General features: G+C 47.7%; 1 protein-coding gene and 1 pseudogene across 1 annotated transcript; both read left to right on the plus strand.

The window, feature by feature from the left end:
• Positions 1-1,749: 1,749 nt before the first annotated feature.
• On the plus strand, positions 1,750-26,803 carry LOC122935063 (annotated as a pseudogene).
• On the plus strand, positions 12,574-17,241 carry LOC122935062. The gene is made up of 2 exons (XM_044290785.1): positions 12,574-15,032; positions 15,986-17,241. The coding sequence occupies exon 1, from the start codon at positions 13,419-13,421 to the stop codon at positions 14,982-14,984; it is 1,566 nt and encodes a 521-aa protein (XP_044146720.1). The 5' UTR covers positions 12,574-13,418; the 3' UTR covers positions 14,985-15,032; positions 15,986-17,241.
• Positions 26,804-27,904: the final 1,101 nt, after the last annotated feature.

Raw genomic sequence — 27,904 nt, forward strand, 5'->3', positions numbered from 1 at the left:
TTGCTGTGGACGACAATGCCTGGGGTTCCAGGATATCCAGAAAGGAGCACCGTGACATGTGCACATCCACAACATCTAAAGTGACATTATAGGCGAACCTTACACCACTCTGGCATTCCTACACTGGGTACCACCTCACACCAACACCATCTACTTAGTGGGACTCCGCCCCCCGTTGCTGAAATGAATCTGGCATCATGACAAAAACTTTTATTTAAAGGGACCCCCTGACCCCCTGCCCGCTGTACCTACAACATTCAATGTATGCCACCAGGAACGATCCATTTCATACAATGATCCGCAGATATGCCTTTAAGGGGAGAGTCTCAGGAAAGTTAAGGTCTGGAGAAGGTTAAGGGTTTTTTCCAAAGTATATAAACATACCCCCCAATCCCTGGGCTCCTCATATAGATTACACTTACCCTGCTCCCTGGCACCCACGTTGCGCTTTGTAGCCACACGGCTGGATGCTCATCTCTGTTGCGACCTATTGGTTGCCCCCCCCCCCAGGGGTCGGGAGCGACACGGAGAGCAGGGTAAGTAGAATCTATATGAGGGGCTCGAGCATTAGGGGGCATGTTTTATACTTTGGATAAACCCTTTAACTTCTATAAAAGCTTCTTAAGCGATAATACAGTGTTGTTCCATAGGGAGGTCTTGTCAGTTGAAGGCTTCATCTATCACATTTGTTGATGTTAGCTAAGAGGTCAATGCTACATGAGTGGATCTGTCCCATATTGCTGTCTCTGGTGGTTAGATACCCCCTTGTAGACCTGTCACTCACTCCTCATAACATGTCATGAGGAGTGAGTGACAGGTCTACTACATATACTTGTATCAATTTTAACCCATGAAACAAAAATTCTAGAGCATCTTTTCTTAGATCTCTAGATTGTACAATTTCTCTATTATTATTACTACTAGAAAATTTATATTTGGGTGTTACCCACCCTCCCCCCATCCCTGTTAAAGGGGTGTGTCCCTGCACAGTCTGACATGTTCCGATTCTGCATGAAGCCACCCCCCAAACTGGTAACACCCAGTTGTCAATTTCTTCATTAATTTTTAGCAGGAATAACGGAAGAATCGTACAATACACAATTGTATACTCCAGATTTTTTTATATTATGGGGATTACAATTATTTATTGGACCGACATGTCAAGAGAGCTGACAGGTCCTATTTAATTACCTTTAACATTATAATATTACAGGGGTTGTTGTACCTTTCCAGAGGTCTGCCCCCCTACAACCTGCTGGAAGGTGACGCACACTGCACCATCGACCCCTGTCAATCAGCTCAAAAATCGGTGCATTTAGATGTATTCGGTGCTTTCACCACTCTTTGCAGAGGTTATTGTATTAGCTGAACACTACAACAACTAGGCCTGAATGCAGAGTAACCCCATGCCTGCACGGAGCGCCTCTGTTCCGCAGTTAACCCCTCCAGCACCAGATGTCATCTATCATTCCTTCAGCACATTAACCTGCTCCCTATATTATTCCACATGGAGCTGATCACCCCTCAGCCCCCAGCAGAATGAGATGGATTCCTACAGAACCATTAGGCCCCTTCCACAACAAGTCTGTGCCGAATGAAACACCAGAGAAATATCATATTACAGCCTGTTTCTGTGTGCATTCTACTCTAGGCAGAGGGAAGGGAGGGACATGCAGCAGGAATAGTCATTGGCTCTACGGCCTTAAGTTTCGTTTCCTGTAAGTCACATGCACTATCTGCCAGCTGGTGATTACTCAGACTGAAAATGGACGTAGAGACCTGGGAAGATGAATTTTACGATGAGATTGAAAGACTGCCTAATGAGTGGGTATTCTGTATAGATGATGCCCTTCAAATGCAAGAGAAAGGAGCGAAGTACACACAACGCACATTCGGGAGGTAATTGTAATCATGTATAAGTACATTGCTGTTGTTATAATAGCCCCTTAAAGGGGTTGCGCAGTGGCTTAATATTGATGACCTAGTCTCAGGATAGATCATCCATATCAGATCCGCGGGGGTCTGGCACACCTACCTACTGGCTATTTTAAGGGGTTGCAGTGCTCGTGTAAGCACTTTGTGCTCTCCATTGTTTACCTGCATGACGTCTCTCATGTAGTGATGTGCAGTGTGTTTCAACTGCCCCTCCTATTCAAGCGAATAATCTTTCTCACTGTAGAATTTTGGACTTCAAATTGTTTGGACATGGTCTATGATAATTGCCAAATTGTGTGATCAATTAATCAAGGACATTTGATTAGTAACTCCTGACTGCTACTGGTGGATTTAGACACGCCAATAATCGTCCAGATTATCAGGAACGACTGTTCCCCTAAAAGTCGTTGCCGATCATCTGGCCATCTAAATGTGCCGCCAATCACCTGATGAACGATCGAAGCGCTCTTTCATAGAGGATCCTGTAGTTCGTGCAGGCACCACCATTCATGGCTTCTAAGCAGCAGATGTGTGTGACCTAAACAGCGATCTGCTGCCCAGAAACAATGATTCCCTGTCCTCATACAGTAAAGGAGATTGCTCTATTTAAATGCGCGGTTTTCTTCAATGAACGAGCAGCTGACTATGGGGAAAGAACGCTTCCTTCCCGACAATCAGCCGATGTAAATCCACCTTTACCGTCCTAATTCCTATGGATGCAGAAAGAGTGCTGTTAAAGAGGTTGTCTGGTCCCAAAATCAAAATTCTTTTAATGTGCTCCTAACACCCCTCACCATGCATACATATGCCCCCAATACCTGTTTTTCATGTCTGAGCTTTCCTTCCCCTCTAGAAGACATCACATTATCCTGGCAGATCTGTTTACTTTCTCCCCTTCTTGTTTTGTTGAATACATAACTTTATTGATACACAAGCCTGGCTGCACTGCACAGTGATGAGTCACAGGCTGGCCACACCCCCCACACTGCTCTGCATGAAGCTGCTACACCCAGTTAAACTCCTGTGTCCATCTTTCTGCACAGAGACATACCTGTGTGAAGTTGGCACCCCATGTTCTTAAATTTCAAAAAGAAATACACCATTAGTTTGTGCTGGTTTGTGCCGCAAAAATAAGTTGTGCCGGTTCGGTTCCTGAGATATTGCGCGTTAGATTTTTATGAAGCCCCGCCCACTTCCCACCCCATGTTCTTAAATTTCAAAATAAAATACACCATTCATTTGTGCTGGTTTGTGCCGCAAAAATGAACATTTGTGCTGGTTCGGTTCCTGAGATATTGCGCGTTAGATTTTTATGAAGCCCCGACCACTTGTTCTTAAATGTCAAAAAGAAATACACCATTTGTTTGTGCTGCGTTTGAGCTGCAAAAATAAACGTTTGCGCCACTTTGGTTTCCGAGATATTGCGCGCTTGATTTGCTGAAACCCCGCCCACTTTCCACCCCATGTTTTTAAATTTCAAAAAGAAATACATCATTCATTTGTGCTGCGTTTGTGCTGGTTTGTGCTGCAAAAATGAACCTTTGCGCCGCTTTGTTTTTCGAGATATTGCGCGCTGGATTTGCTGAAAACCCGCCCATTTTCCACCCCATGTTTTTAAATTTCAAAAAGAAATACATCATTCGTTTGTGCTGCGTTTGTGCTGGTTTGTGCTGCAAAAATGAACGTTTGTGCCAGTTCGGTTCCTGAGATATTGCGCGTTAGATTTTTATGAAGCCCCGCCCACTTCCCACCCCATGTTCTTAAATGTCAAAAATAAATACACCATTCGTTTGTGCTGCGTTTGTGCTGGTTTGTGCTGCAAAAATGAACGTTTGCGCCGCTTTGGTTTCCGAGATATTGCGCGCCTGATTTGCTGAAACCCCGCCCACTTTCCACCGCATGTTTTTAAATTAAAAAAAGAAATACACCATTCATTTGTGCTGCGTTTCTGCTGGTTTGTGCTGCAAAAATGAACGTTTGCACCGCTTTGGTTTCTGAGATATTGCATGCTTGATTTGCTGAAACCCCGCCCATTTTCCAACCCATGTTTTTAAATTTCCCAAAAAAATACACCAGTAATTTGTGCTGCGTTTGTGCTGGTTTGTGCTGCAAAAATGAATGTTTGCGCCACTTTGGTTTCCGAGATATTGCGCGCTTAATTTGCTGAAACCCCGCCCACTTTCCACCCCATGTTTTTAAATTTCAAAAAGAAATACACCATTCGTTTGTGCTGCCTTTGTGCTGGTTTGTGGTGCAAAAATGAACGTTTGCGCCTCTTTGGTTTCTGAGATATTGCGCGCTTGATTTGCTGAAACCCCGCTCACTTTCCACCCCATGTTTTTAACCCTGACCCTAGACCCCCCCAGGTGTGCTGCAGCTTGCCCTCTCCCCCCCTACAACTTTTTTTGGGGTGCAAGCATTTTTATTTTTCTGCATACGCTGACTGTGGCCGGCACTCTTAGCGTCCGGCCACTGTTAGCGCATCGCACACCCCATCGCTGATCAACTTCAGACGGTTGATCAGCGAGTTTGAATTTATTTGTATTTTTTTTCAAATTTTTGGGCCTTTTAAAAAAAAATAATTTTGTCTTTTGTCTGTTAGGTTTAGCGTAAGTTCGCGAACACCCGTGCCCCCACACACACGCACACCAAATAAAGTTTATCACCCGCACACACACACTCCCCTATGGCCCGCTGGATGTTCTCAGCTGAGGAGGCATACACCCAGCTTGCCTCCGAGTCCGAGAGCCCTAGTGAGGATGACGATGACCCCACTTTCCTTTTGTCATCTGTGTCCTCCTCATCATCTAGCGATGATGATGAGCCCCCAAGGCTGCGGAGACGCCGCCAGGTGGAGCAAGGGGACCCTGTGGCCCACACTAGTACGAGCAGCTCTGGGGCAGGATTGGATACACTGCTGCCCATGTGCAGCACAAGGCCCCAAAACATCCTCATCTCAACTGCACTAACCGGAGTCCAGCCACCGGGCCTAGCCAAAAAGGAGCCCGGGTGTTGAGCAATGAACTGTTGGGCGTACAGGTTTGTTTGCTCCACCATCAGATTCACAAAGTGGTCACTAAAAAAAAGACTAAAGTAGTCGTATTCAGTGAAGCCCACTGTGGAAATCTGGATTCCTGGTTGGCCTACAAAATCAGGAATCACAGGCTCAAAACGCTCTGGGGTATACCAGACAAGTTCACCGGTAGGGGGCTCTGGTGGACTTAAATGGACTCTGTCACCAGTTTCTGACCCCCACTTTTAAAAATATGGTTCTGTGCATGGAGCCCTTGTAATTCCTATTGTGGTCTTATAAGCTAAATCTGCAGGCTCATTTAGTTAAAAAAACGTTTTATCTAACCTGTCAGTCATCTTGTTAAGGTGCCCAGGGCGTTGCTCATGGCTTGAAGATGCCGCCCGCCGCCGCCGTTCGTGCCCAGCTCCTCCTCTGCTCTCATCAGCGCCGCCTGAAAATACTTAGATACGCCTCCGGCTCTCCCTCACTCCCCCCTCCTTCTTTTCTAAGATCCCGCGCGTGCGGCAGTGTTCGCGTTATCGGGAGGTTGAGCGAAGTGCCCGCGCATGCGCACTTAGCTCAATGAGGCTGAACGGAAAAGTCTGCACGAGCGCATCAGGCACAGGCCTGTGCGCACGCGCTGGATCTTAGAAAAGAAGGAGGGGGGAGTGAGGGAGAGCCGGAGACGTATCTAAGTATTTTCAGGCGGCGCTGTTGAGAGCAGAGGAGGAGCTGGGCACCAACGGCGGCGGCGGGCGGCATCTTCAAGCCATGAGCAACGCCCTGGGCACCTTAACAAGATGACTGACAGGTTAGATAAAACGTTTTTTTAACTAAATGAGCCTGCAGATTTAGCTTATAAGACCACAATAGGAATTACAAGGGCTCCATGCACAGAACCATATTTTTAAAAGTGGGGGTCAGAAACTGGTGACAGAGTCCCTTTAACTGGTGGGCTGGAAAACTAGTACGAGCCCCAGAGCTGCTCGTACTAGTGTGGGCCACAGGGTCCCTAGCATAGCGTTTCCCTTGCTCCGCCTGGCAGCGTCTCGCTAGATGATTTGGAGGACGCAGATATTTCATTTTTTGTAATTTAAGAACATGGGGTGGAAAGTGAGCGGGGTTTCAGCAAATCAAGCGCGCAATATCTCTGAAACCAAGGCGGCACAAACATTCATTTTTGCGGCACAAACCATCACAAACGCAGCACAAACGGATGGTGTATTTCTTTTTGAAATTTAAGAACATGGGGTGCCAACTTCACACATGTCAGAAACATGAATATACTTCTCACCCAGTGTCTAAATCCCATCACTGACAGTCTACAGGCTCTGCCATCACATGTGAATCTAATCCTATACTGTGTGATACAGCCTGCTGAGCTGTGTATCTAATCCCATCACTGACCATCCACAGGCTCTTCCCTCACCATCTCCAGAGTGTGATAAACACATCATATCCAATCACATTTGTATCTAATCCTATCCTGTGTGATACAACCTGCAGAGCAGTGTATCTAATCCCATCACTGACATTGCTAAAATGTGTATTTAATCCCATTTTGTATGATCCTGCCTGCTGAGCTGTGTATCTAAACCCTTATGCACACGACCGTATCCATTTTAAGATCCACATTTTTTGCAGTCCCATTGAGTTTGATGGATTTGAGGTGCTCATTTTGAGGACCAGAATAGGACATGTTCTGTTTTTACTGGAACTGACATTCGGATGTAAAAAAACACACTGAGGACATCCCTGTGCTTTCCACATCCGTGTGTCAGTTCTGTGAAAGATAGAACATGTCCCATTCTGGTCCTCATAATGCAGATCTAAAACCCATAGAGCTCATTGGGACTGCAAAACAAATGTGAATCCCATACGGACAGTAACCACATTTAGTGGATCTGCGACTTGCAGACCACAAAACAGATACGGTTCTGTGCACGAGCCCTATCACTTATACTAAGTGCCGATAACAGTGACGTCCACAGTGCCCCCATAACGGTGGCATCCACAGTGCCCCCATAACAGTGATGTCCACAGATCCCACATAACAATGTCGTCCACAGATCCCACATAACAATGTCGTCCACAGATCCTGCATAACAATGTCATCCGCAGATCCCCTATAATAGTGATGTCCTTAGTGCATCCACAGGTCCCCCATAACAGTGTCATCCGCAGATCCCCCATAACAGTGTGTCATCCGCAGATCCCCCATAACAGTGTGTCATCCGCAGATCCCCCATAACAGTGTGTCATCCGCAGATCCCCCATAACAGTGTGTCATCCGCAGATCCCCCATAACAGTGTGTCATCCGCAGATCCCACATAACACTGTGTCACACACAGATCCCCCATAACAGTGTGTCATCTGCAGATCCCCCATAACAGTGTGTCATCCGCAGATCCCCCATAACAGTGTGTCATCCGCAGATCCCCCATAACAGTGTGTCATCCGCAGATCCCCCATAACAGTGTGTCATCCACAGCGCCCCCAGAACAATGACATCCACAGCGCCCCCAGAACAGTGACCTCCACAGTGCCCCAGAACAGTGTCATCCACAGCACCGCCATAATAGTGCCATCCACAGTGCCACCATAACTGCGACCTCCACAGTGCCCCAATAATAGTGACATACACATCGCCCAATAACAGTGACTCTCTTGTGCCATATAGCGCCCCTTGTGCCAACCTGTGCCCCTCTTGTGCCATCCAGTGCCCCCTTGTGCCATCCAGTGCCCCCTTGTACCATCCAGTGCCCATCATGCCATCCTGTGCCCCTCTTGTGCCATCCTGCGCCCCTCTTGTGCCATCCTGTGCCCCTCTTGTGCCATCCTGCGCCCCTCTTGTGCCATCCTGCGACCCCTTGTCATCCAGCGCCCCCCTTGAGCCAACCTGTTCCCCCTTGTGCCATCCTGCGCCCCTCTTGTGCCATCCTGCGCCCCTCTTGTGCCATCCTGCGCCCCCTTATGCCATCCAGTGCCATCCAGTGCCAACTGTGACATGCACAGCATAGCAATCAGCCTCTGTGGCTGATCGCTATGCTGTCACTCCTGCTTACATTGCGCAGTGCAGGAGTCAATACAGGCTTCACATAGAAGACTGTACGATACAGACGTCGGTACTGCGCATGCGCACTAGCATTCAGCCTAGTGCGCCGTGTAGACGGCTGGACGGAGCTTCCTCCAGCAGGAGGCAATGACGTCATTAGTGACAAACCGTCTCCTGCTAGAGAAAGGAAGAGAGGACCGGAAGACAGGGAGACGGACTTCGTCCGGAAGAAGAGAAAAGATGGCTAGAGGGACGACATGACCAAGATCCAGATCACAACAACAGCTGCACTGTGGAAGGTAAGTATATTAGTCATACTCTTTTCTCCACAGGTTAGTTCTTTTTAGCAAAAAAAAGTTTTAGGCCGGAGAACCCCTTTAATTTCCCCCACACACAGCTTTTGCATGTTGGCCTAGTTTTTGTTAAATATTGACTGTGTGATTTGTCCCGGGTTGTTGTTCATCGGAGGTTGTACTGACCTCATTTTAAGACCTTCTAAGGACCAGAGGTTTTCATGTCCTGAACTCCTGATATATAAAACCATAGAATTCTAAGAGGGCGCACTTTTTTTTTTATAAGGGTACTTTCACACTAGCGTTTTTCTTTTCCGGCACTGAATTCCGTCATAGGGGCTCAATACCGGAAAAGAACTGATCAGTTTCAGCCCCATGCATTCTGAATAGAGAGAAATCCGTTCAGGATGCATCAGGATGTCTTCAGTTCAGGTTTTTGACTGATCAGGACAGAGATAAAACTGCAGCATGCTATGTTTTTATCTCTGGCCAAAAAAATTTAAGACTTGTTGGCATTTTTTTTACATAGGAATGTATTAGTGCTGGATCCGGCATTCAAAATACCGGAATACTGGATCCGTCCTTCCAGTCTGCGCATGCGCAGATCGGTAAAAATGTGCAAAAAAATCATAACGGATCAGTTTGTCCGTATTGTAGTGTCCCACTAGGTAGGAGTGGGCACTACACAAGGGTCAATTGGGTAACGTGTTACTTCTGCTCACAAGGGACAGTGATATTGTATTTATCCATGCATTGCAATGTATTTCCTGTGTGTTTTTGCATTGGTATGGTTCCCCTGTTATACGCTTATCAGGCCTAGTTGGGTGTAATTAGACATTCCAGACACTAGAGGGAGATAGGGAGCCCCTAGTATAAATGTCCAGGCCCAGACAGGGAGGGGTTAGGTCATAGTTAGTGATGGGAAGTTCGGATCTTTCAAATGAATCGGTTCATTTCAATCAGCTCATTCAAATGAACCGATTCATGAATCGGATCTTCGGTTCACTTCCTGAGCCGGCAGAGGCAAGTGAACTGAAGATCGATGCGCATGCTCAGCTCATTGAATCTTCGGTTCACTTGCTGAGTCGGCTCTCAAGTGAACCGAAGGTCAGGAGGGACTGGCTCCTGGCAAACACAGCTCTGCTGCAGTGAAGCAGACTGTGATAATTGTCTGAGAGTTTTAGTTAAAAGAATCGTGTCACCGAGTCCCTACCAGATTTCCTGCTCTGCTACAGCATGTAGCAGAGCTGTGTATGTACAGGGTGCATGCAGCAGTGTAGCATGTGCTACACTGCTGCATGCACCCAGTACACATACAGCTCTGCTACATGCTAGATTAATGCCCCCCTTCCCCCCGGACGGACTTACCGGGAGCCGCAGAGCAGGGAGCCTGGCAGGGACTTGGTGACTCACGGTTCTTTTAACTCAAAAGAATCAAATGAGTCTCTGACTCATTCGATTCTTTTAACTAATAGACTCAGCCGATTCTCTGAGTCCCTGCGACTCCCCCTGTGCTGGTAGGCAGTGCTGGCTGCCTCTGATTGGTTGGAGGGCGGGGAGGGGTGGGGCTAGCGTCCACTGCCGGCTCCTATTACACTGCCTGCTGCTGATCTGACTGAGCCGTTTCATATCGGATCGGCTCAGTCAGAGGAACCGACTCTTCCGGATCAGTGAACTGAATCGGTTCAAAAGAACGATTCGTTCATGATCCGGACATCACTAGTCATAGTCAGGAGTCTGTGGAGACAGAAGTGAGAAGGCACCAGCCCAGGATATGCTGAGGGCCTCCTCCTGACATGCAGCTAGATAGTCCTGGTTCCTAGCTGCACCAGGAGGCTAGAAGGAGTACAGCCTGCTTGGAGACCGTGTGTATTCCAGGTGTGGACCATAGCTGTGGGGATAGAGCAGCATTGCACTGCAAAGCATTAACTATATACCTGCCAAGTATCTTGCAAGATTGAAACCTGCTGTTACATAAACCTGCTGTGCTAACAAGTAAACCTGCTGTGCATATGTACTGTAAAGGACTGCATTATACATCACTGCAACTGATTGTATAAAGTTGGACTGTTGTCTAAAGTAAAGCAACGAAGCAACGTTTGGTTTACCAACTGTGTACTCCATTAATCCTCCTGCAAACCGGTGTGCCACCGTTACAGGCACTGGCGTCACGATTCTTAAAGGGACCTTACCTAAGGCACTCAAAACACCTGCAACATCCAGGGCACCTCACATACCATCAGGCCTGGTCCCTATTTACAGAGTGTGCCCCAGAGGAACCTGTTCTTCACTGCTGCATGCCTGCCCAGGGTTCCCCTCTAAAAAGTGAGTAACCCTCGATTGCCCATAACCGTGACCTCACTGTCGCTATACCCTGCAGGTCTGGCGTGCTGCAGTATGACAAACGGACAGATGGATCGGTTCTTGCAATGCATTTATAAGACTGATCAGAATCCTGATCAGTCATAGGCCTCCTGCATACGACCGTAGTTCTGGTCCGCATCCAAGCCGCATTTTTTGTGGCTCGGATGCGGACCCATTCACTCCGTGTGCTATCCGCATCTGTTGCTCCGTTCCGAGGCCACGCAAAAAAAATATAACATGTCCTATTCTTGCACGTTTTGCGGACAAGAATAGGCATGTCTACATTGGGCCGCCCGTTCCGTTCCGCAAATTGCGGAAGGCACATGGGCAACTTCAGTTTTTTTGTGGATCCGCGGTTTGCGGACCGCAAAAAAACGGCATGGTCGTGTGCATGAGGCCTAACTCTATGGTGGGAATTTGAAGTCAGTTTTTCTTGAGTCTGTGTTGGAGTACTTTATGCCACATTTACTTTATAAATGTTGTCTTATCCTTGTCCAGAGAAGCTGCTCCAGTCTTTCTACTCCACCCTCCTCCTGGATTGAGAGTGTGACTTAAAAAACAACAACTCATTAACATAGCTAATCACACCCACTTTCCCACCCACATTGCAAAACTGGAGTGCAAGTGAGTGCAAATATGTCGCTAAATTTTGCGCAGTCACTTACATTTTGCACAAGCGAGTGCAAAAAGTCTCAAAAGCCCTAATTTTTTGTGTGACTTTTTGATAAAATAATTCTGGAGTGAAGGTATGGAGAGCACCCGACTGGATAAGGAGGGTGATGAGGGACTGGTGGTCCCCTCCCCCCCTCTCCTTATGTTTCCCTTGTTAAGGGGGAGTATAGGCTTGGGTAGAGGTTAAGGAGGTTAGGAAAGGGTTAAGAGAAGTGGGAGGTGGAGTGAGGAATAGTGGGAGAGACGGTGGGAGGAGTAATAAGGGGTTATAAATAGGGGAGTTCAGGGAGGACGACTTCCTCTTCGATCCTTCCTCTGCCTCCGTTCCTCCTGTGTCTGCCCCGTTCCGTCTGCCGGAGACGCCGCTTGGTGAGTGCCCCTCTGATGTGCCCCGGGGGCTGCGGCGCTCTGCTCGGAGTCGCCGCCCCCCGGCTAGGTTGCGGCAGGTGTCTCCCTCCCCTGTAGTGGCGGCGGCTTCCCGCGGCCTCTGTGTTCCTCCGGTGGGGTTGGGACCGGAAGTCGGCCGCATCTTGGCTCCTCCCCTTCCGGTTTCTGTCTCGGCGGGCGCGAGTGTCCCAGCGTGGCAGGCGAGTGGTGTGGCTATTATGGGCGCCCGGCAATCTAGTGATGGGGCTGCAGATGACTGCCCCATCACTCCTCCACCCTCACAAGCGGCCCCTTCTGCCCCTCTTTCCCTCCCTTTGGCGGCACTGGTTGCCTCACCTCCCCCCCCCCCGGTTGCTGGTGACATGTCTGGAGGTAGGTCTCCTACTATTGGGGTTTCGCCTTTTGTGAGTGGGTCTTCTGCTTCGGACCCGGCCCCCCCTCCCCCCCTTTCACATATCCCTTTCATTCCTTTCGCAGCGGCTCCTGCGGTGGGGAGGGGCAGACGCAGGGAGAGATCTTTGTCCCCCACTTCCTCCAGAGAGGGCAGGAGGCGGGGGAGGCGCAGCCGCCGGAGGCGGCGTTCCAGTCGGCATTCCAGGTCCTCCCGGTACAGCAGGCGGTCCAGATCTTCCAGGTGGCGTTCCCCGTCCTCCTCAGAGGGATCCTCGGGCGTGTCGGAAGAGTCTGTTCGTACACCGCGTTCCGGGAGTGGACGACTGGCGGATGGTGAGGTGTCCAGGGTATCGAGCCTGGCTTCGGTGGCAGTACACAGGGAGGCTGTTCCTGTACCTGCGGTGGTTCCAGCGGCGATCCCGGTTCCTGGTGAGTACCAATATGTGGGGGCGTGGGGAGCGGGTGGGGGTGGGGCGTGTTTAGAATCTTTATTGAAGTCTTTGCTGGATAGGTTGCCTGTGGTTTCACCTGTTCCCCTGGCGGTTCCGGTGGATGGAGGGTCTGGGGCGCCAGTGGCGGCCCCGCAGCAGGTGGCGAAGGCCTCTGTGGTGTTAGCAGGGATCCATAAGGATTCGTGTTTTTGTGGGGTTAGCCCTTTGGGGGCTCATTTGGAGGAGTCGGTTAGGGAGAAGATCTGGTCTCACCAATATGTGGACATCTGGTCTTTGGTGTCGGTCGATCAGCATGGGGTGGATAAGGAGCGGCGTTTTGTGGATAAGCCCTATGATAAGCGGATGAAGGTTGCGCGGACGATGAATAATTGGTTGCAGGCGTTTGCGGTATTGGGGTGTGTTATGGGTCAGAAGCATCCGGAGCGTTGTGCGGAATTGTTTATTTACATGGATACCATTTATAGTGCGTATAAGGCGCATGGGGGTAGTGCTTGGTGGAAGTACGATGAGGAATTTCGTAGGCGTTTGGCGCTTCAGCCTGAGCTGGGGTGGGGGGTGAAGGCCACGGATGTCTGGCTCCGCTTGATGACGGCGCCTCGTCCGCCTTCCTTTCCTGGGGCGGCCACTGGCGCTGGGGCCTCGGCGGCCCAGGGTCCAGTGGCCGTTAGACGCCCGGGTGCATGTTGGTTGTACAACGAGGGGCACTGCAAATACGCTGGATTGTGTCGGTACAAACACGAATGTTCTGCCTGCGGGGGCTCCCATCCCGCGGGTAGGTGTCCCAGATCCCAGGGTCGAGGGGGTAAGCCAGCGGGGGCCTTTGATCAGAAGGACTCCGGTCAGCGTGGAAAGGATGTCCCCTTGGTTAGACCGGTACCCCAATAGGAGGGCGGCGGAAGTTTTGCGGACGGGGTTTTCGGAGGGTTTTTTCATACCTTTTGTCCTTAATAGATCTCCGGTTCTTTCGGACAATCTTAGATCAGCGAGGGAGTTTCCGGAGGCCCTTAGGGAGAAGCTGCAGAAGGAGGTGGCAGCAGGCAGGATTATGGGGCCCTTTGTTCGCCCTCCCTTTTCGAATTTGAGGGTTTCCCCGTGGGGGGTTGTTCCCAAAAAAGAACCGGGCAAATTTCGCCTGATACATCACTTGTCCCACCCGAAGGGCGCATCTGTGAATGATGCTATCCTTCAGGAGGAGGCTTCAGTGTCGTATGTATCTTTTGATCGGGCGGTGGCGCTGGTACGGGATGCGGGGAGGGGGGCCCTGTTAGCTAAGTCGGATGTGGAGTCTGCGTTTAGGCTTTTGCCTATCCATCCGGATTGCTTTCATTTGCTTGGGGGTTGTTTTGAGGGTTTGTTCTATTACGATACCTGTTTGCCCATGGGATGCTCCATTTCGTGCCACTATTTCGAGATGTTTAGTACATTCTTGGAGTGGGTGGTGCGTGTTGAGTCCGGGTGTTCGTCGGTTATTCATTATCTCGATGATTTCTTGTTTGTAGCACCGGGGGGGGATGGAGCTTGTCAGGCTCTCTTATCTTCCTTTTTGTCCTTGATGGAGCGTTTTGGGGTTCCCATATCGGCTGAGAAGACGGAAGGTCCGGTGACGCGGTTGTCGTTTTTGGGTATCGAGATTGATTCCGTGGCGATGGTTTTTCGTTTGCCTCAGGACAAGTTAGTCGGGCTGAAGGCTTTGATTGATGGATTTCTGGTGGTCCGGAAGGTGACGCTTAGGCAGTTGCAGTCGCTACTTGGTTTGTTGTGTTTTGCGTGTCGGGTTATGCCTATGGGGCGGGTTTTCTCGCGGCGGTTGTCGTTGGCGTCGAGGGGGGTGGTTTCTCCTCGGCATCGCATACGGCTGACAGCGTCTCTCAAGGCGGATTTGAGGGTTTGGCGGGAGTTTTTGTGCTCTTACAACGGCCATACCTGTTATATTTCCCAAGAAATATCTAGTTGCGAGTTGGAGCTGTGGTCCGATGCGTCTGGTTCCTGTGGATTTGGCACGGTGTTGGGTGCGGAATGGTGCGCTTCCCCGTGGCCGGAGGAGTGGAGAGTTAGGGGTTTGGTGAGTAACCTGACGTTGTTGGAATTGTTCCCCATTGTGGTGGCGGTGGAGATTTGGGGGGGCAAGTTGGAGAATCGTCATGTGTGCTTTTGGTCGGATAACCTGGGGACGGTTCAGTGTATTAACAGGTTGTCGTCCTCGTCGTTGCCGGTCTTAGCATTACTTCGGCAGTTGGTACTACGATGCTTAGAACGTAACATTTACTTTAGGGCCCGCCACGTGCCAGGGGTGGATAACAGGATTGCTGATGCTCTCTCTCGGTTTCGTTGGCAGGTTTTTCGGGACCTTCATCCGGAGGCGGAGATGGATGGGCTGGCTTGCCCAGATTTCCTGTGGCGGCTGGTGCTCAACAGTTGATGACGCTGGTCAGCTCTTCGGTTACGCCGGCCACTTGGCAGGCGCATGGTAAGGCCTGGGCTGAGTGGTTGGTGGTGAGAGGTAGTAGGGATGTGGCATCCAGGGATGACGTGCGTTTGGAGGTTACGGTGGAGTGGTTGTTGGGGATGCGTGAACGTGGGGTTTCTGCTCCGGTGGCGCGGCGTAAGTTGGCGGGTGTGGCTTTTTATTTTAAGCTATACGGGTGGCCGGATGTTACGAAGATGTTTTTGATCCGTCAGGCTATGAAGGGGTGGCAGAAGGAATATGTGGGGTACGATAGTAGGCGGCCGATTTCTTTCAGTTTACTGGGCAGGTTGGTGGATGTGTGTCGAGTGGTGTGTTTTTCGGATTTCGAGCGGGCGCTAGTCGCGGCGTGTTTTGGTGTTGCCTTTTTTGCGGCTTTGCGGGTGGGGGAGCTGGTTGCGCCTTCGGCCTCTCGTAATGGGGGTTTGTTGGTGTCGGATGTGATTCTCAGCAATAATGCGCTGCGTGTGCGGGTTCGTTGTTCCAAGACCGATCAGCTTGGCAAAGGGGTGTGGTTGCCCATTCTTCCGGTGGCAAGTGGGGCGTGTCCGGTGAAGTTGGTGGGGGAGTATATGTCCCTGAGGGTTAGTGGGGGGAATTTTTTCGCGCATGCGGATGGGTCTCCCTTGACTAAATTCCAGTTCGCTTCTGTGTTGCGTAAATGTTTGGCGCAGCTGGGTTTTGATCCAGGCGAGTTCGGTACCCATTCCTTTAGGATAGGCGCAGCGACGGAGGCGGCTAGGGCGGGGTTGTCGGAGTCGGAGGTCATGCGTATTGGGCGTTGGAGGTCTGCCTGTTTTGCGCGGTATGTGCGGCCAGAGTTATTAGTGGATTGATGAATAAATGATTTACAGAAAAAAAAAAAAAAAAATGTAAAAAAAAAAATAATAATATATATATTTGTAGTTGCATGTGTGGTGGGATTGTGGTGCTTTACTAATGTTTTTTCTTTTCAGGAATGGCTCGTCCGGTGGTCTGGTTGTTGGGGCATTCGTACATCTTTTGGGCGGCACAGAGGGCCGAATGCAGGCCGGGAGGTCGGAGCCTTGGTTTCAGGGAAGTGGAGGTTCATTGGAGGGGGCTTCGGGGGTTAAGATGGTCTCAAGTGTTGCCGGAGGTGGTGGAGATTGGGCGTAGATCGGTGGGGCCGGTGATCCTGGTCCTGCATGCAGGTGGAAATGACCTGTGTTCCCAGAGGATGTTGGAGTTAATGGCCTTGATGAGGTCTGACCTGGAACGTTTCCCTGCCTTTTTTCCGGAGCTAGTTGTAGTATGGTCGGAGGTGGTGCCGAGAGTGGTTTGGCATGGCGCCAGAGATGGGGAGGCTATGGAGCGGTGTAGGAGAACGTTGAATGCCCGAATGTCTCGCTTTGTACGCTCCAAGGGCGGGGTAGTGGTTCGTCATTGGCAGTTGGAGGGCGATAATAGTTCCTTGATGAGACCGGACGGGGTGCACCTCACGGAGATTGGTCTGGATATTTTTTTGTCCGGTTTGCAGGATGGCATCGAACAGGCTTTTAGTTTGCTGGGTGGTGGTCGGAGCCCCGTTTGAGACGGTCCTCCTCCGTGGCGGCATTTGGAAAGCAAGTCGTGGTGAAGAGTGACTGGCGTACGTACGCCCTGGGGATCCAGGGTGGTACACCGCATAGGAGGAATGATCTGTGGAGGAGGTGGTGTTTTGTTACCATTTTGTTGAAAGAAAAATTTGCTGTGGCCGATCATCACCCAGTAAAGGATTGGTTAAAAGAGATAAGGTGTCAGAGTTTTTATTGGGGTGGGGTAAATGGGGGGGATCCGGTGGTCTCCTCTCCTCCCCCTTTCCCCTCAGTCATCTCCATGCCCTATCCTTAGGTTAGTACCAGCAGTCTGGAGAGCACCCGACTGGATAAGGAGGGTGATGAGGGACTGGTGGTCCCCTCCCCCCCTCTCCTTATGTTTCCCTTGTTAAGGGGGAGTATAGGCTTGGGTAGAGGTTAAGGAGGTTAGGAAAGGGTTAAGAGAAGTGGGAGGTGGAGTGAGGAATAGTGGGAGAGACGGTGGGAGGAGTAATAAGGGGTTATAAATAGGGGAGTTCAGGGAGGACGACTTCCTCTTGACAGGGTAAGCGAGTTGCCCACCCTCCCGTCCCTTTTTTGGATGTAGGATTTGTTATACCAGGTTTATTTTTATACATTTATATATATATAAAAAAAAAAAAAAAAAAAATATTATTGTGCGGTTTGTTCACTGTTTCTCTCTTTTGAGGTTCGGTGGAAGCTTGAAGTCACAGCTGGAGGCGGCATTTGGAAAGCAAGTCGTGGTGAAGAGTGACTGGCGTACGTACGCCCTGGGGATCCAGGGTGGTACACCGCATAGGAGGAATGATCTGTGGAGGAGGTGGTGTTTTGTTACCATTTTGTTGAAAGAAAAATTTGCTGTGGCCGATCGTCACCCAGTAAAGGATTGGTTAAAAGAGATAAGGTGTCAGAGTTTTTATTGGGGTGGTGTAAATGGGGGGGATCCGGTGGTCTCCTCTCCTCCCCCTTTCCCCTCAGTCATCTCCATGCCCTATCCTTAGGTTAGTACCAGCAGTCTGATAAATCAGGGCCTTTGTCTTCACATTGTACAGTCTATGGGCCAGATTTATCATGACTCTGACAGCTCACTCCACTTTCACATACGGCTAAAGTCAGTTTTAGCCAAGTCAGATTTATGATTGTCCCTTTAAGACTGTAATAAATGTGGTTTCACGGGAGCAGTTTATCCGTCAGTAAGCAGCTTTACAAAAGTTGCAAGTTTTTACGAAAAAGTCGCACGTTTTTACGAAAAAGTCGCATGTTCTATTAAAAGGTCTCATAAGATAAGCATGGTCCTCACTGGAGTGAAATTGCGCATTTTTTTGCGACTTTTTAAATAGTCCCAATAGTAAATCTGTCTAGAGATTCATTTACATAAGAAAACACTCCCACTTTCAGAAAACTGGCGAGCATAGTGCAGAGCAGAAAAAAGTTTGTGCGCAGTTTTAGCATTTGCGCATTTTTTTGCAACTTTTTCACTCCATTAGGCCTCATGCACACGACAGTTTTTTTTCACGGTCCGCAAAAACGGGGTCCGTGGGTCCGTGATCCATGACCGTTTTTCGTCCGTGGGTCTTCCTTGATTTTTGGAGGATCCACGGACATGAAAAAAAAGTCGTTTTGGTGTCCGCCTGGCCGTGCGGAGCCAAACGGATCCGTCCTGAATTACAATGCAAGTCAATGGGGACGGATCCGTTTGATGTTGACACAATATGGTGCCATTTCAAACGGATCCGTCCCCATTGACTTTCAATGTAAAGTCTGGAGTTCTTTTATACCATCGGATTGGAGTTTTCTCCAATCCGATGGTATATTTTAACTTGAAGCGTCCCCATCACCATGGGAACGCCTCTATGTTAGAATATACTGTCGGATATGAGCTACTTCGTGAACCTCAGATCCGACAGTATATTCTAACACAGAGGCGTTCCCATGGTGATGGGGACGCTTCAGGTTAGAATACACTACAAACTTTGTACAAGACTGCCCCCTGCTGCCTGGCAGCATCCGATCTCTTACAGGGGGATATGATAGCACAATTAACCCCTTCAGGTGCGGCACCTAAAGGGGTTAATTGTACTATCATATTCCCCTGTAAGAGATCAGGGCTGCCAGGCAGCAGGGGGCAGCCCCCCCCCCCTCCCCAGTTTGAATATCGTTGGTGGCACAGTGTGCGCCCACCATCGCCCCCCCCTCCCTCCCTCTATTGTAATAAATCGTTGGTGGCACAGTGTGTGCCCACCATCGCCCCCCCCTCCCTCCCTCTATTGTAATAAATCGTTGGTGGCACAGTGTGCGCCCACCATCGCCCCCCCTCCCTCCCTCTATTGTATTAAATCGTTGGTGGCACAGTGTGCCAACCACCATCGCCCCCCCCCTCCCTCTATAGCAGTAACATTGGTGGCAGTGTGCGGTCTCCCATTCCCCCCCCCCCCATCATTGGTGGCAGCGGAGTTCCGATCGGAGTCCCAGTTTAATCGCTGGGGCTCCGATCGGTAACCATGGCAACCAGGACGCTACTGCAGCCCTGGTTGCCATGGTTACTTAGCAATAGTACAATTGTAGAAGATTCATACTTACCTGCTTGCTGCTGCGATGTCTGTGAACGGCCGGGAGCTCCTCCTACTGGTAAGTGAAAGGTCTGTGCGGCGCATTGCTAAAGAACTGTCACTTACCAGTAGGAGGAGCTCCCGGCCGTTCACAGACATCGCAGCAGCAAGCAGGTAAGTATGAATCTTCTACTGTTGTACTATTGCTAAGTAACCATGGCAACCAGGGCTGCAGTAGCGTCCTGGTTGCCATGGTTACCGATCGGAGCCCCAGCGATTAAACTGGGACTCCGATCGGAACTCCGCTGCCACCAATGATGGGGGGGGGGGGGAATGGGAGACCGCACACTGCCACCAATGTTGTTACTGCTATAGAGGGAGGGGGGGGGCGATGGTGGTTGGCACACTGTGCCACCAACGATTTAATACAATAGAGGGAGGGAGGGGGGGGGGATGGTGGGGGCACACTGTGCCACCAACGATTTATTACAATAGAGGGAGGGAGGGGGGGGGCGATGGTGGGCGCACACTGTGCCACCAACGATATTCAAACTGGGGAGGGGGGGGGTCTGCCCCCTGCTGCCTGGCAGCCCTGATCTCTTACAGGGGAATATGATAGTACAATTAACCCCTTTAGGTGCCGCACCTGAAGGGGTTAATTGTGCTATCATATCCCCCTGTAAGAGATCGGGTGCTGCCAGGCAGCAGGGGGCAGTCTTGTACAAAGTTTGCAGTGTATTCTAACTAGAAGCGTCCCCATCACCATGGGAACGCTTCTGTGTTAGAATATACTGTCGGAAATGAGTTTTCACGAAGTGAAAACTTAGATCAGAAAAAGCTTTTATGCAGACGGATCTTCGGATCCGTCTGTATGAAAGCAACCTACGGCCACGGATCACGGACACGGATGCCAATCTTGTGTGCATCCGTGTTCTTTCACGGACCCATTGACTTGAATGGGTCCGTGAACCGTTGTCCGTCAAAAAAATAGGACAGGTCATATTTTTTTGACGGACAGGATACACGGATCACGGCCTCGGCTGCAAAACGGTGCATTTTCCGATTTTTCCACGGACCCATTGAAAGTCAATGGGTCCGCGAAAAAAAACGGAAAACGGCACAACGGCCACGGATGCACACAACGGTCGTGTGCATGAGGCCTTATTCTGACTTGAGCTAATGATAAATCTGGCCCTATGTATTTCCTGTTATTTGTTATTACTATATGCGCCCATGCCGGTCACCGATGTCAGTGGACAGATACACAAGTTTTCATTTTTTAATCCCCATCTTAAAAGAGCCACAACTTTTTTATATTTTTGTCAACTGTGTGAGGGTGTTTTTTGTAGGGTGACTTGTACGTTTTTTATGGTAGAATTATGGTATCATATACCGTAATTTTATTGAAAATCAGTAATTAAAATTTGTGGGATAAAATAAAAAAACAACAACACATTTTCACTATTGTTCTCAGTTGAATATGATTACAGCCATTTTTCTATTTATTGGTTGCGCAGCTTATTAAATGAGGACAGCATACAGTACAATGCCTCGATTTTACATTTTGTTCAGAGGCAGAAACAGATATGGCAATGTAGTCCCCAGCTATAACATATTTAACAGTTAATTAAAAACCAACAGCATGCCAGCCAGAAATGCGTCCTTTATCTCACCCCTATTTCTGTTCCACATCATAACTATGATATATTTATTCTGCCTAGGGTGCCCATCATGTCTTCTTTTAAAGGAGTTGTCCCATTAAGAAAACTTAACCCCAATCGGTAGGATACAATAGGTGATCAATGACTGACTGGCTGGGGTCCAGCTGCTGGGGCCCTTGCTGATCATGAGAACAGGGGCCCCTGATCCCTGTTTGAATGGAGTGGCAGACACACGTGTGTTCGCCATTCCATTGAACTCAGTGGAAGTGCTGGAGATAGCCGAGTGCAAGCATGGTCAGACCCCTGCAGATCAGACACTGATCCACTATCCTGTGGCTTGGGGATAAGTTGTCTAAAAAGGGTTATTCCAGGACTAACATAAAAAATTAAAGTCAGACATCATGTAGTACACGACAACCTATTTCTAACAAAGCTAGAACCAGCCCTGTACCTCACATGGACTCAGATCTCCCTATTCATTGTTCTGATAGTTTTATATCAAGCTGGCAGCTCCAGGGGAGTGTCTTTTCTGCTGCAGCTAAGGGTGTGTGTCCATGCTCTCCCTATCACAGCTCAGGGGGCGTGTCCATGCTCTCCCTATCACAGCTAAGGAGGCGTGTCCATGCTCTCCCTATCACAGCTCAGGAGGTAGTTGAAGGGTGAAACTGAGCATGTGCGGCCATCTCAGTGAGCAGGTCAAAGAAATAAGAAATAGAACAAACAGCAGGTGGCACTATACAGATACATTTTATTGAATAACTAAGTGGTAATGCAAAATTTTTAATTACATACAATTACAAAAGAATTCAGATACAGGTGCTGGTTTAAAAACAAGAATATTTTTCGCGAGACAACCCTTTTAATCGGATAACCCCTTTAAATACCAAGAAATTTGAGCATTTATCTGGTCTTGTGAAAAATGAAACAGTATGATTGCTTTCCACTTCTTGAGAAAGCTGTTGGCGTGTTACTCCTCATGTCTCTCAGTTTGTACTCTGTTTGAGGAAAGATTATTTTTCAACTGAACAATTAACATGTCAATTGTCGGGATATCTGGGTCCAGCCATTTTTGAAAACTGAATGTTTTACTACTAAAAAGCTATTTTTGAAGCAGATGAGCATAAACATCTGTAGTAGAATCTAGTAAAGTGAGGAAATGGAACACCAGAGACACTGGTACCATCTGTAATGGTGTCATGTGCTGGTCCATCGGGGGAGAGGCATAGAGCAGAGAGGTTAGGAGTGGTGGCTGAGAAAATGTGGGTGGTTTTCGTCCTCAAAGTGGCTATTCCCAACTCCTGCACTCCTCCGAGCCACGCAGGAAGTGAATGGAGGTGCACAACCCTTCTTCCCCTTGGGGCACACCATGGGCTTGGGGGTGGGGTTGACAATGACATCATCTACAGGCTTCAGAGGTTTAAGAGTCCAAAGTACGCTTTTTTTGTTCAAAGCAACACAGTGGCATCAAAGTTGAGTAGCCACTTTGAGCAATTCTCAGGTAGAAAACAGAAAGAACAAAAATATACCTGCCTGTCTGTGCGCTAACCAAACACCGGTTACCTTACTTCAGTATAAACAGGAGATCAGGCTTCTCACAGCAAGCATTTGCAGCTTCTCGGGCTCTGACGGACACTGAGCCTTCCAGCTCTGTATTTATCCCCAGTAATGAGCCACAGCAGCTGCACATGGGCTACTTCGGGCTGGGTGAAAGTGGTGTACTGGAGAGGGGAAGGGATGGCAGGTCTCACTACCAATCCTATCTGCCATTCCATAAAAAATCCAGTGCTGTAAACTAAATCTACAAAGGCCGCAGCTAACTATAACCTCGCTGAGGTAACCTAGCTTTTGCAGATTTGTTTTAGCTCACCCAAGTAGAACAGATGAGCTATGCTCCTGTACCTTTCTAGGCACCGTGTTACACTAGATATACCATGTAATCTTTCCAAATGACCACAGGTATGCTAACTCAATATTTCTGCAGTCCCCAGCTCTGGGGTGGCCAATCTGTCTCAGAAGTGTGACGGCACCAGAAGCAATTAACCATGACACGGGCAGCAAAGTCCATACCGTAAGCATGTGTTACCTTTGCTGACTCAGGTCAAACATGGCCTTTATGGTTTTCAACCTTCTGTATAATTTCTCTGCTTCTTCCCCTAGAGGTTTAGCCTCAGCAGAGCTGACAACTGTAACCAAGGCTGCCAGCTTAACTATTTCCTCCCATACATAGATGTTCTGATTCACAGTGCATAAAACATAGCACAGCAGCAAACATTTTAAAGTAGTAAAACAGAGCATTATAGTATTTAATCCTTTAGCAGTGATCTGCTGGGTCATTGCAAGAGTCTCCAAAAAAGTTGTTTAATATAATTTGCTATGCTTTCCCGAAATCTCTGAAGGTCGAGACAGGCCAAGATTCATTGAAACAGATCTGTCCCAGGGGCATAACACTTTGGGCAAGTTGCCATCCTATCTGGCTAACAGGTAAATAGCTGCATGAATTGATTTAAAATGCAATATGCTTATAAACTAGACCTCACTCTTCAAATAAAGGAAGCTACATTGGGCATTTTGAGAGTTTCTATCCAGTATACACATTTCTTATTGTGATCTATTTTAATATAACAGCCTCAGATTATTCTATATGAAGTGAAAAAATATTTTTTTGTGTTGGATATGTCCGATGGAACCATCATACTTGTTCCCTGCTGTCTAAGGTCCTTTAATGCAAAAAGATTTTACTTGCATGCATTGTAGAAAGTTAGTACTGCTGGTTTATGCAGTGTTTTGTATCTGGATTCTGTGGAGTGGATCAGGTCTTCCACCTTTGTGATCCTCTTCCCACCATGTTTGAAAAAGCCTTCCTATTTATCCCTATGGGAATTCTACATGTGACCAGAGAGCTAAATATTTGACAAACTAAGAAGAGAGCCCATAGCGCTTACACAATTCCTTCCAGGCACTGAATTTGTGCCATAACAACACAGAGCGTTTGATATGTGGACGCAAAAGAGAGATCCTGGTGTGCAACAAGGCAACCAAGACTGTCTCGCCCACTACAGCTGATTCCAGCTCAAATCTGAATAGTAACTAGATTAGGCCCCTTGCAGACGAGCGTGTCCGGATTATGTCCGGATGCGTTGCAACCATCCGTGAAAAAATGCATCGCATCCGCAAGCAAATGCGATTTTCACGCACCTCCATTTACTTCTGTGGGGCCAGCGTTGCATCAAAATAGCAGAATATAGAACATGCTGCAATTTTCGCGCAACGCAAAAGTGATATGTGAAAAACATCGCTCATGTACACAGACCCATTAAAATGAATAGGTCCGGATTCCGTTCGCATCACGCATTGCACCCGCGCGGAATAGTAGCGTGAAAGGGGCCTTAGGCCATCCAAATCCAGTAGATGCCTACCCAAGCATGCTATATTGTACCCATTCAAGTGAGCAAGGTTTACCCCCTCTCATTAAACTGTAGATGTTGTTGTCATTTCAATAGTGATATGCAGGAATTTATCAGCTCAGATAAACCTAGTCATATTTGAGTAAAAACAGTGGAAGAGAAGGTGTGCGAAAAAGAAATTATCTTAACTAGTTGGCAACTGATCATTAAAGAAATTGGCAAGTTGATTCATCATTCCTTCTTGGATTTAAATTTCGGTCACAGCAGGAACAGTGGACAGTTTCAAAAGGGTTTAGACTAATTCTTAAAAGTAAAAAACATTAATGCTTATGAAAACGTGTAGAAATCTGAGTCTCAATTTCTTTTGGGATTTGCGTCCCCTCCTATCCCTTGGTTGAACTTGTTGGACTTATGTATTTTTTCAACCGTATTAACTATGAGTCCTACCATAAGAAACAGACTGGCCATCTGTTTAGAGACTGCATCCCGCCGAGGATATTGTGAAAATGCAGATCTAGAGTAAGTAAGAGTGAGAAATTGTACCTCTAGACCTTTATGCTGTTTATACCTATTATACACAGCGTTGGGAGAGCTGCCTATGCAGCATGTGAGATTAGAACTGTATCTATCACCGCCAATATGTGTACTTGTGAAATGCTGAAGTTGCCAGTAAAATTATTGATTTGTTACCCCTTAAAGAGGACCTTTCACCGATTATGACACACTGAACTAAGAATACAGACATGTAGAGCGGCGCCCGGGGATCTCACTACACTTACTATTATCCCTGGGCGCCGCTCCGTTCTCCTGCTATGCCCTCCGGTATCTCTGCTCACAAAGTTATGGTAGGCTGAGTCTGCCCTTGTTCTTCTGTAGCGCTGGCCAATCGCATTGCAGAGCTCACAGCCTGGGAGAAAATAACTTCCCAGGCTGTGAGCTCTGTGCTGCGATTGGCCAGCGCTAGAGCAGAACAAGGGCAGACTCCGCCCACCATAACTTAGTGACTGAAATCTCCGCCTGCTATAACTTAGTGAGCGGCGATACCGGAGGGCATAGCAGGAGAATGGAGCGGCGCCCGGGGATAATAGTAAGTGCAGTGAGATCCCCGGGCGCCGCTCTCCATGTCTGTATACTTAGTTCACAGTGTCAAAATCGGTGAAAGGTCCTCTTTAAATCAGCCTCATCAGTACCAACACCTGCAGTTCTGCAGTATTGTATTGCCTAGTTCCACCATTTGGGAACCCTGCCCCTCAAAACCCACCCTGAACCACCACTAGGCAGGTGCCCCAAAACCTGTGTGTTCTGGGAGGGGAAGAAAGAGAAGTGGAAAATCTGAATCGTTTGAAAGTACCAGTTTAAAAAAACTCCTCACACTCTGTGAAAAAATTCCACCGTGTAAATTGTCCTGCAGTATGGGTTTTAAATGTGCAGCACGTCTGTTTGCTGTGGATGTCCATTGTGGATTCTGTCCATTACAATGCAGAGCGTGAATTCTACAGCAAATCTGCTCTGTCTGCGTGACAAATCTGCATGTAACACATGTAGATTTGGTGGTGAATTTGGTGCAGATTTTGCTCAAGGTTTCAATCTCTCCGCCCCATGTAACTGCCCAAGCGTGCCGATTCGTAGCAGCATTTTTGCGGATCACACTTGGACTCATTTATTACAATGGGATGGCAAAAATAAATGGACAGCACACGAATGTGAATAGGATTGAACTGCAATACCAGGGATAGCCACTATACAATGTACAACACTGTGCTTGGTATTGTATGAAGGGGTAGCACTTTGTTATTGGCCAGTGGTGCAAAGAGCTGAACTCCCACTGATCAGATATTGATGGCCAATCCCTAAGATAGACCATCAATATATATTGCCTGGTCCTGGAAAACCCCTTTTTCTTGTGTTTTTTTTTTTGTATGTAAAAAATGTTGGATGTTCATGATATTTAAATTTGTTTTCAAGAAGAAGAAAAATGTTAGTGATGCTGTAAAGATACTATGTACTGTATAATCTACTTAAGCATTTATTCTCTTTTAAATAGATAATTTAGGATTAATATTTTGTATGTTTTATTCAGGTTCCGATGTTCTATATGTAAACGTTGGTGGAACTCCGCAGAAATTCATGTTTTATTTTTCATGAGTCTGAATAGACACCTACAACAAGGCACTGTAAAGATGAGGATCTTCAAGCAGGAATGTAAAAAATGCACCTCTCCTAAAATGGAAAACCCAGAGATTAGTCATGAGAATATCCAGAGAATCACCAAAAACCTGGTGAATCGCATTGTGGTGGTATTCTATGGAGGGAAGAAGGCCAACAAGATTTAAAGCCTGAAGTATATGGTAGGGAAATGGAAGGTCCTCACGATAAGGAGCACTGTGAGGCTTGCAGTTGGGAGTCTGTAGAAGGCAGATTGTGGCAACCAAAACACAATCGGAGGTTAGAGGTTCCTCTGTCCAAATGAATCCTACTTCAAAGCCAACATCATCATATGCTTCTCCATCTATAGCAACCTACCCAAGCTATAGCTCGGATTTTCAATCAACAGCAGCCTACTCAAACTATGAATCAGATATTACAGGAAGATCTGCAGCTCACTCACCATCAAGTAGAGGAGAAGAATCTAACTTTTCTCTGGGGGGCTTACTTATTGCAGGAATTGGGGCTTTGGCACTGTGGTATCTCAAAAGATAAAGCATAACTGTTATATTATATTTGTCCAATTCATTAAAAGAGATTACATTTGTCCATAAAAGTCTCTGTTAAGGACAGAAAAAGATAATTACAAAATTTGTATCATTGGTTAAAGATGAAAGTAGTTGAACACAGATCTTCATGATCTCTACTTTTTGAGATTACACTTACCTCAGTATAGAGTGGGGGTCTTGACGGAAAAGTGGCTGAGCATGCAGAGTCACTCTCTAGATGGAAACTGCTTACTGAGAGCACTCACTTTGGGTTCCCCTGTCCTCTGGATCATTGGCCTCCCAGTGGTCAGAACCATTCCGTTTTTTATAACAACCTGTAGATAGACTATAAAACAATAGATTGTCGTTAGTCCCTTACATATATGGTATTTTAGGTATCTTAGATATTTGGTGTTTTTTGTTTCACCCAAAAGAATATATAAATGTACGGCATAAGCCTGCCAAAAATGTACAAAACATTATTTTTATGTTACTTTTAAATGTAAAAAATATAAACACTGGATTGAAACCTACACAATGCCATTCATTTGCATATACTGTGCTAGGTATACATGGATAAATATAAAGGAAGAAAGGTACTGTATCTGTTTTAAGGACAAACGATAAGAGGTACAAGAAGGAGAATTGCATAGACCGAGAAAGGCAAAGGCAGTAATTTACATATAATATTAAAATGATTTTTCTGGTTTACATTAACATCCTTTAAACTAATCATTTATGAAGGTATCTGTAGTATTGTAATGTATTTCTTTTACCTTTATTGCTCCTCTCTTGCGCTCGGGGCCATGGTCACATGACCATGCCAACGCAGCTCTTTCTTATTTCCTGTGATGTTATGTCCATGTGTGTGTCTAAGCAGCAACGGGGCAGTGATAGGGGAGTGTGTGACTGGCTGAGCGGGAGGAGCGAGGGCGCTGCTGGAACTGTTTCATTCTTGCTTCCTATTTGAGTATTGTTTTATTTTATTTTATTTTACAAATTACTAAATGTG

The sequence above is a fragment of the Bufo gargarizans genome, chromosome 4 (assembly GCF_014858855.1).
Source record: "Bufo gargarizans isolate SCDJY-AF-19 chromosome 4, ASM1485885v1, whole genome shotgun sequence".
NCBI lineage: Eukaryota > Metazoa > Chordata > Amphibia > Anura > Bufonidae > Bufo > Bufo gargarizans.

Excerpts from the sequence above, each read along its gene's own strand:
- LOC122935062 (XM_044290785.1), top strand. The coding sequence starts at position 13,419 with ATGTCCCCTTGGTTAGACCGGTACCCCAATAGGAGGGCGGCGGAAGTT.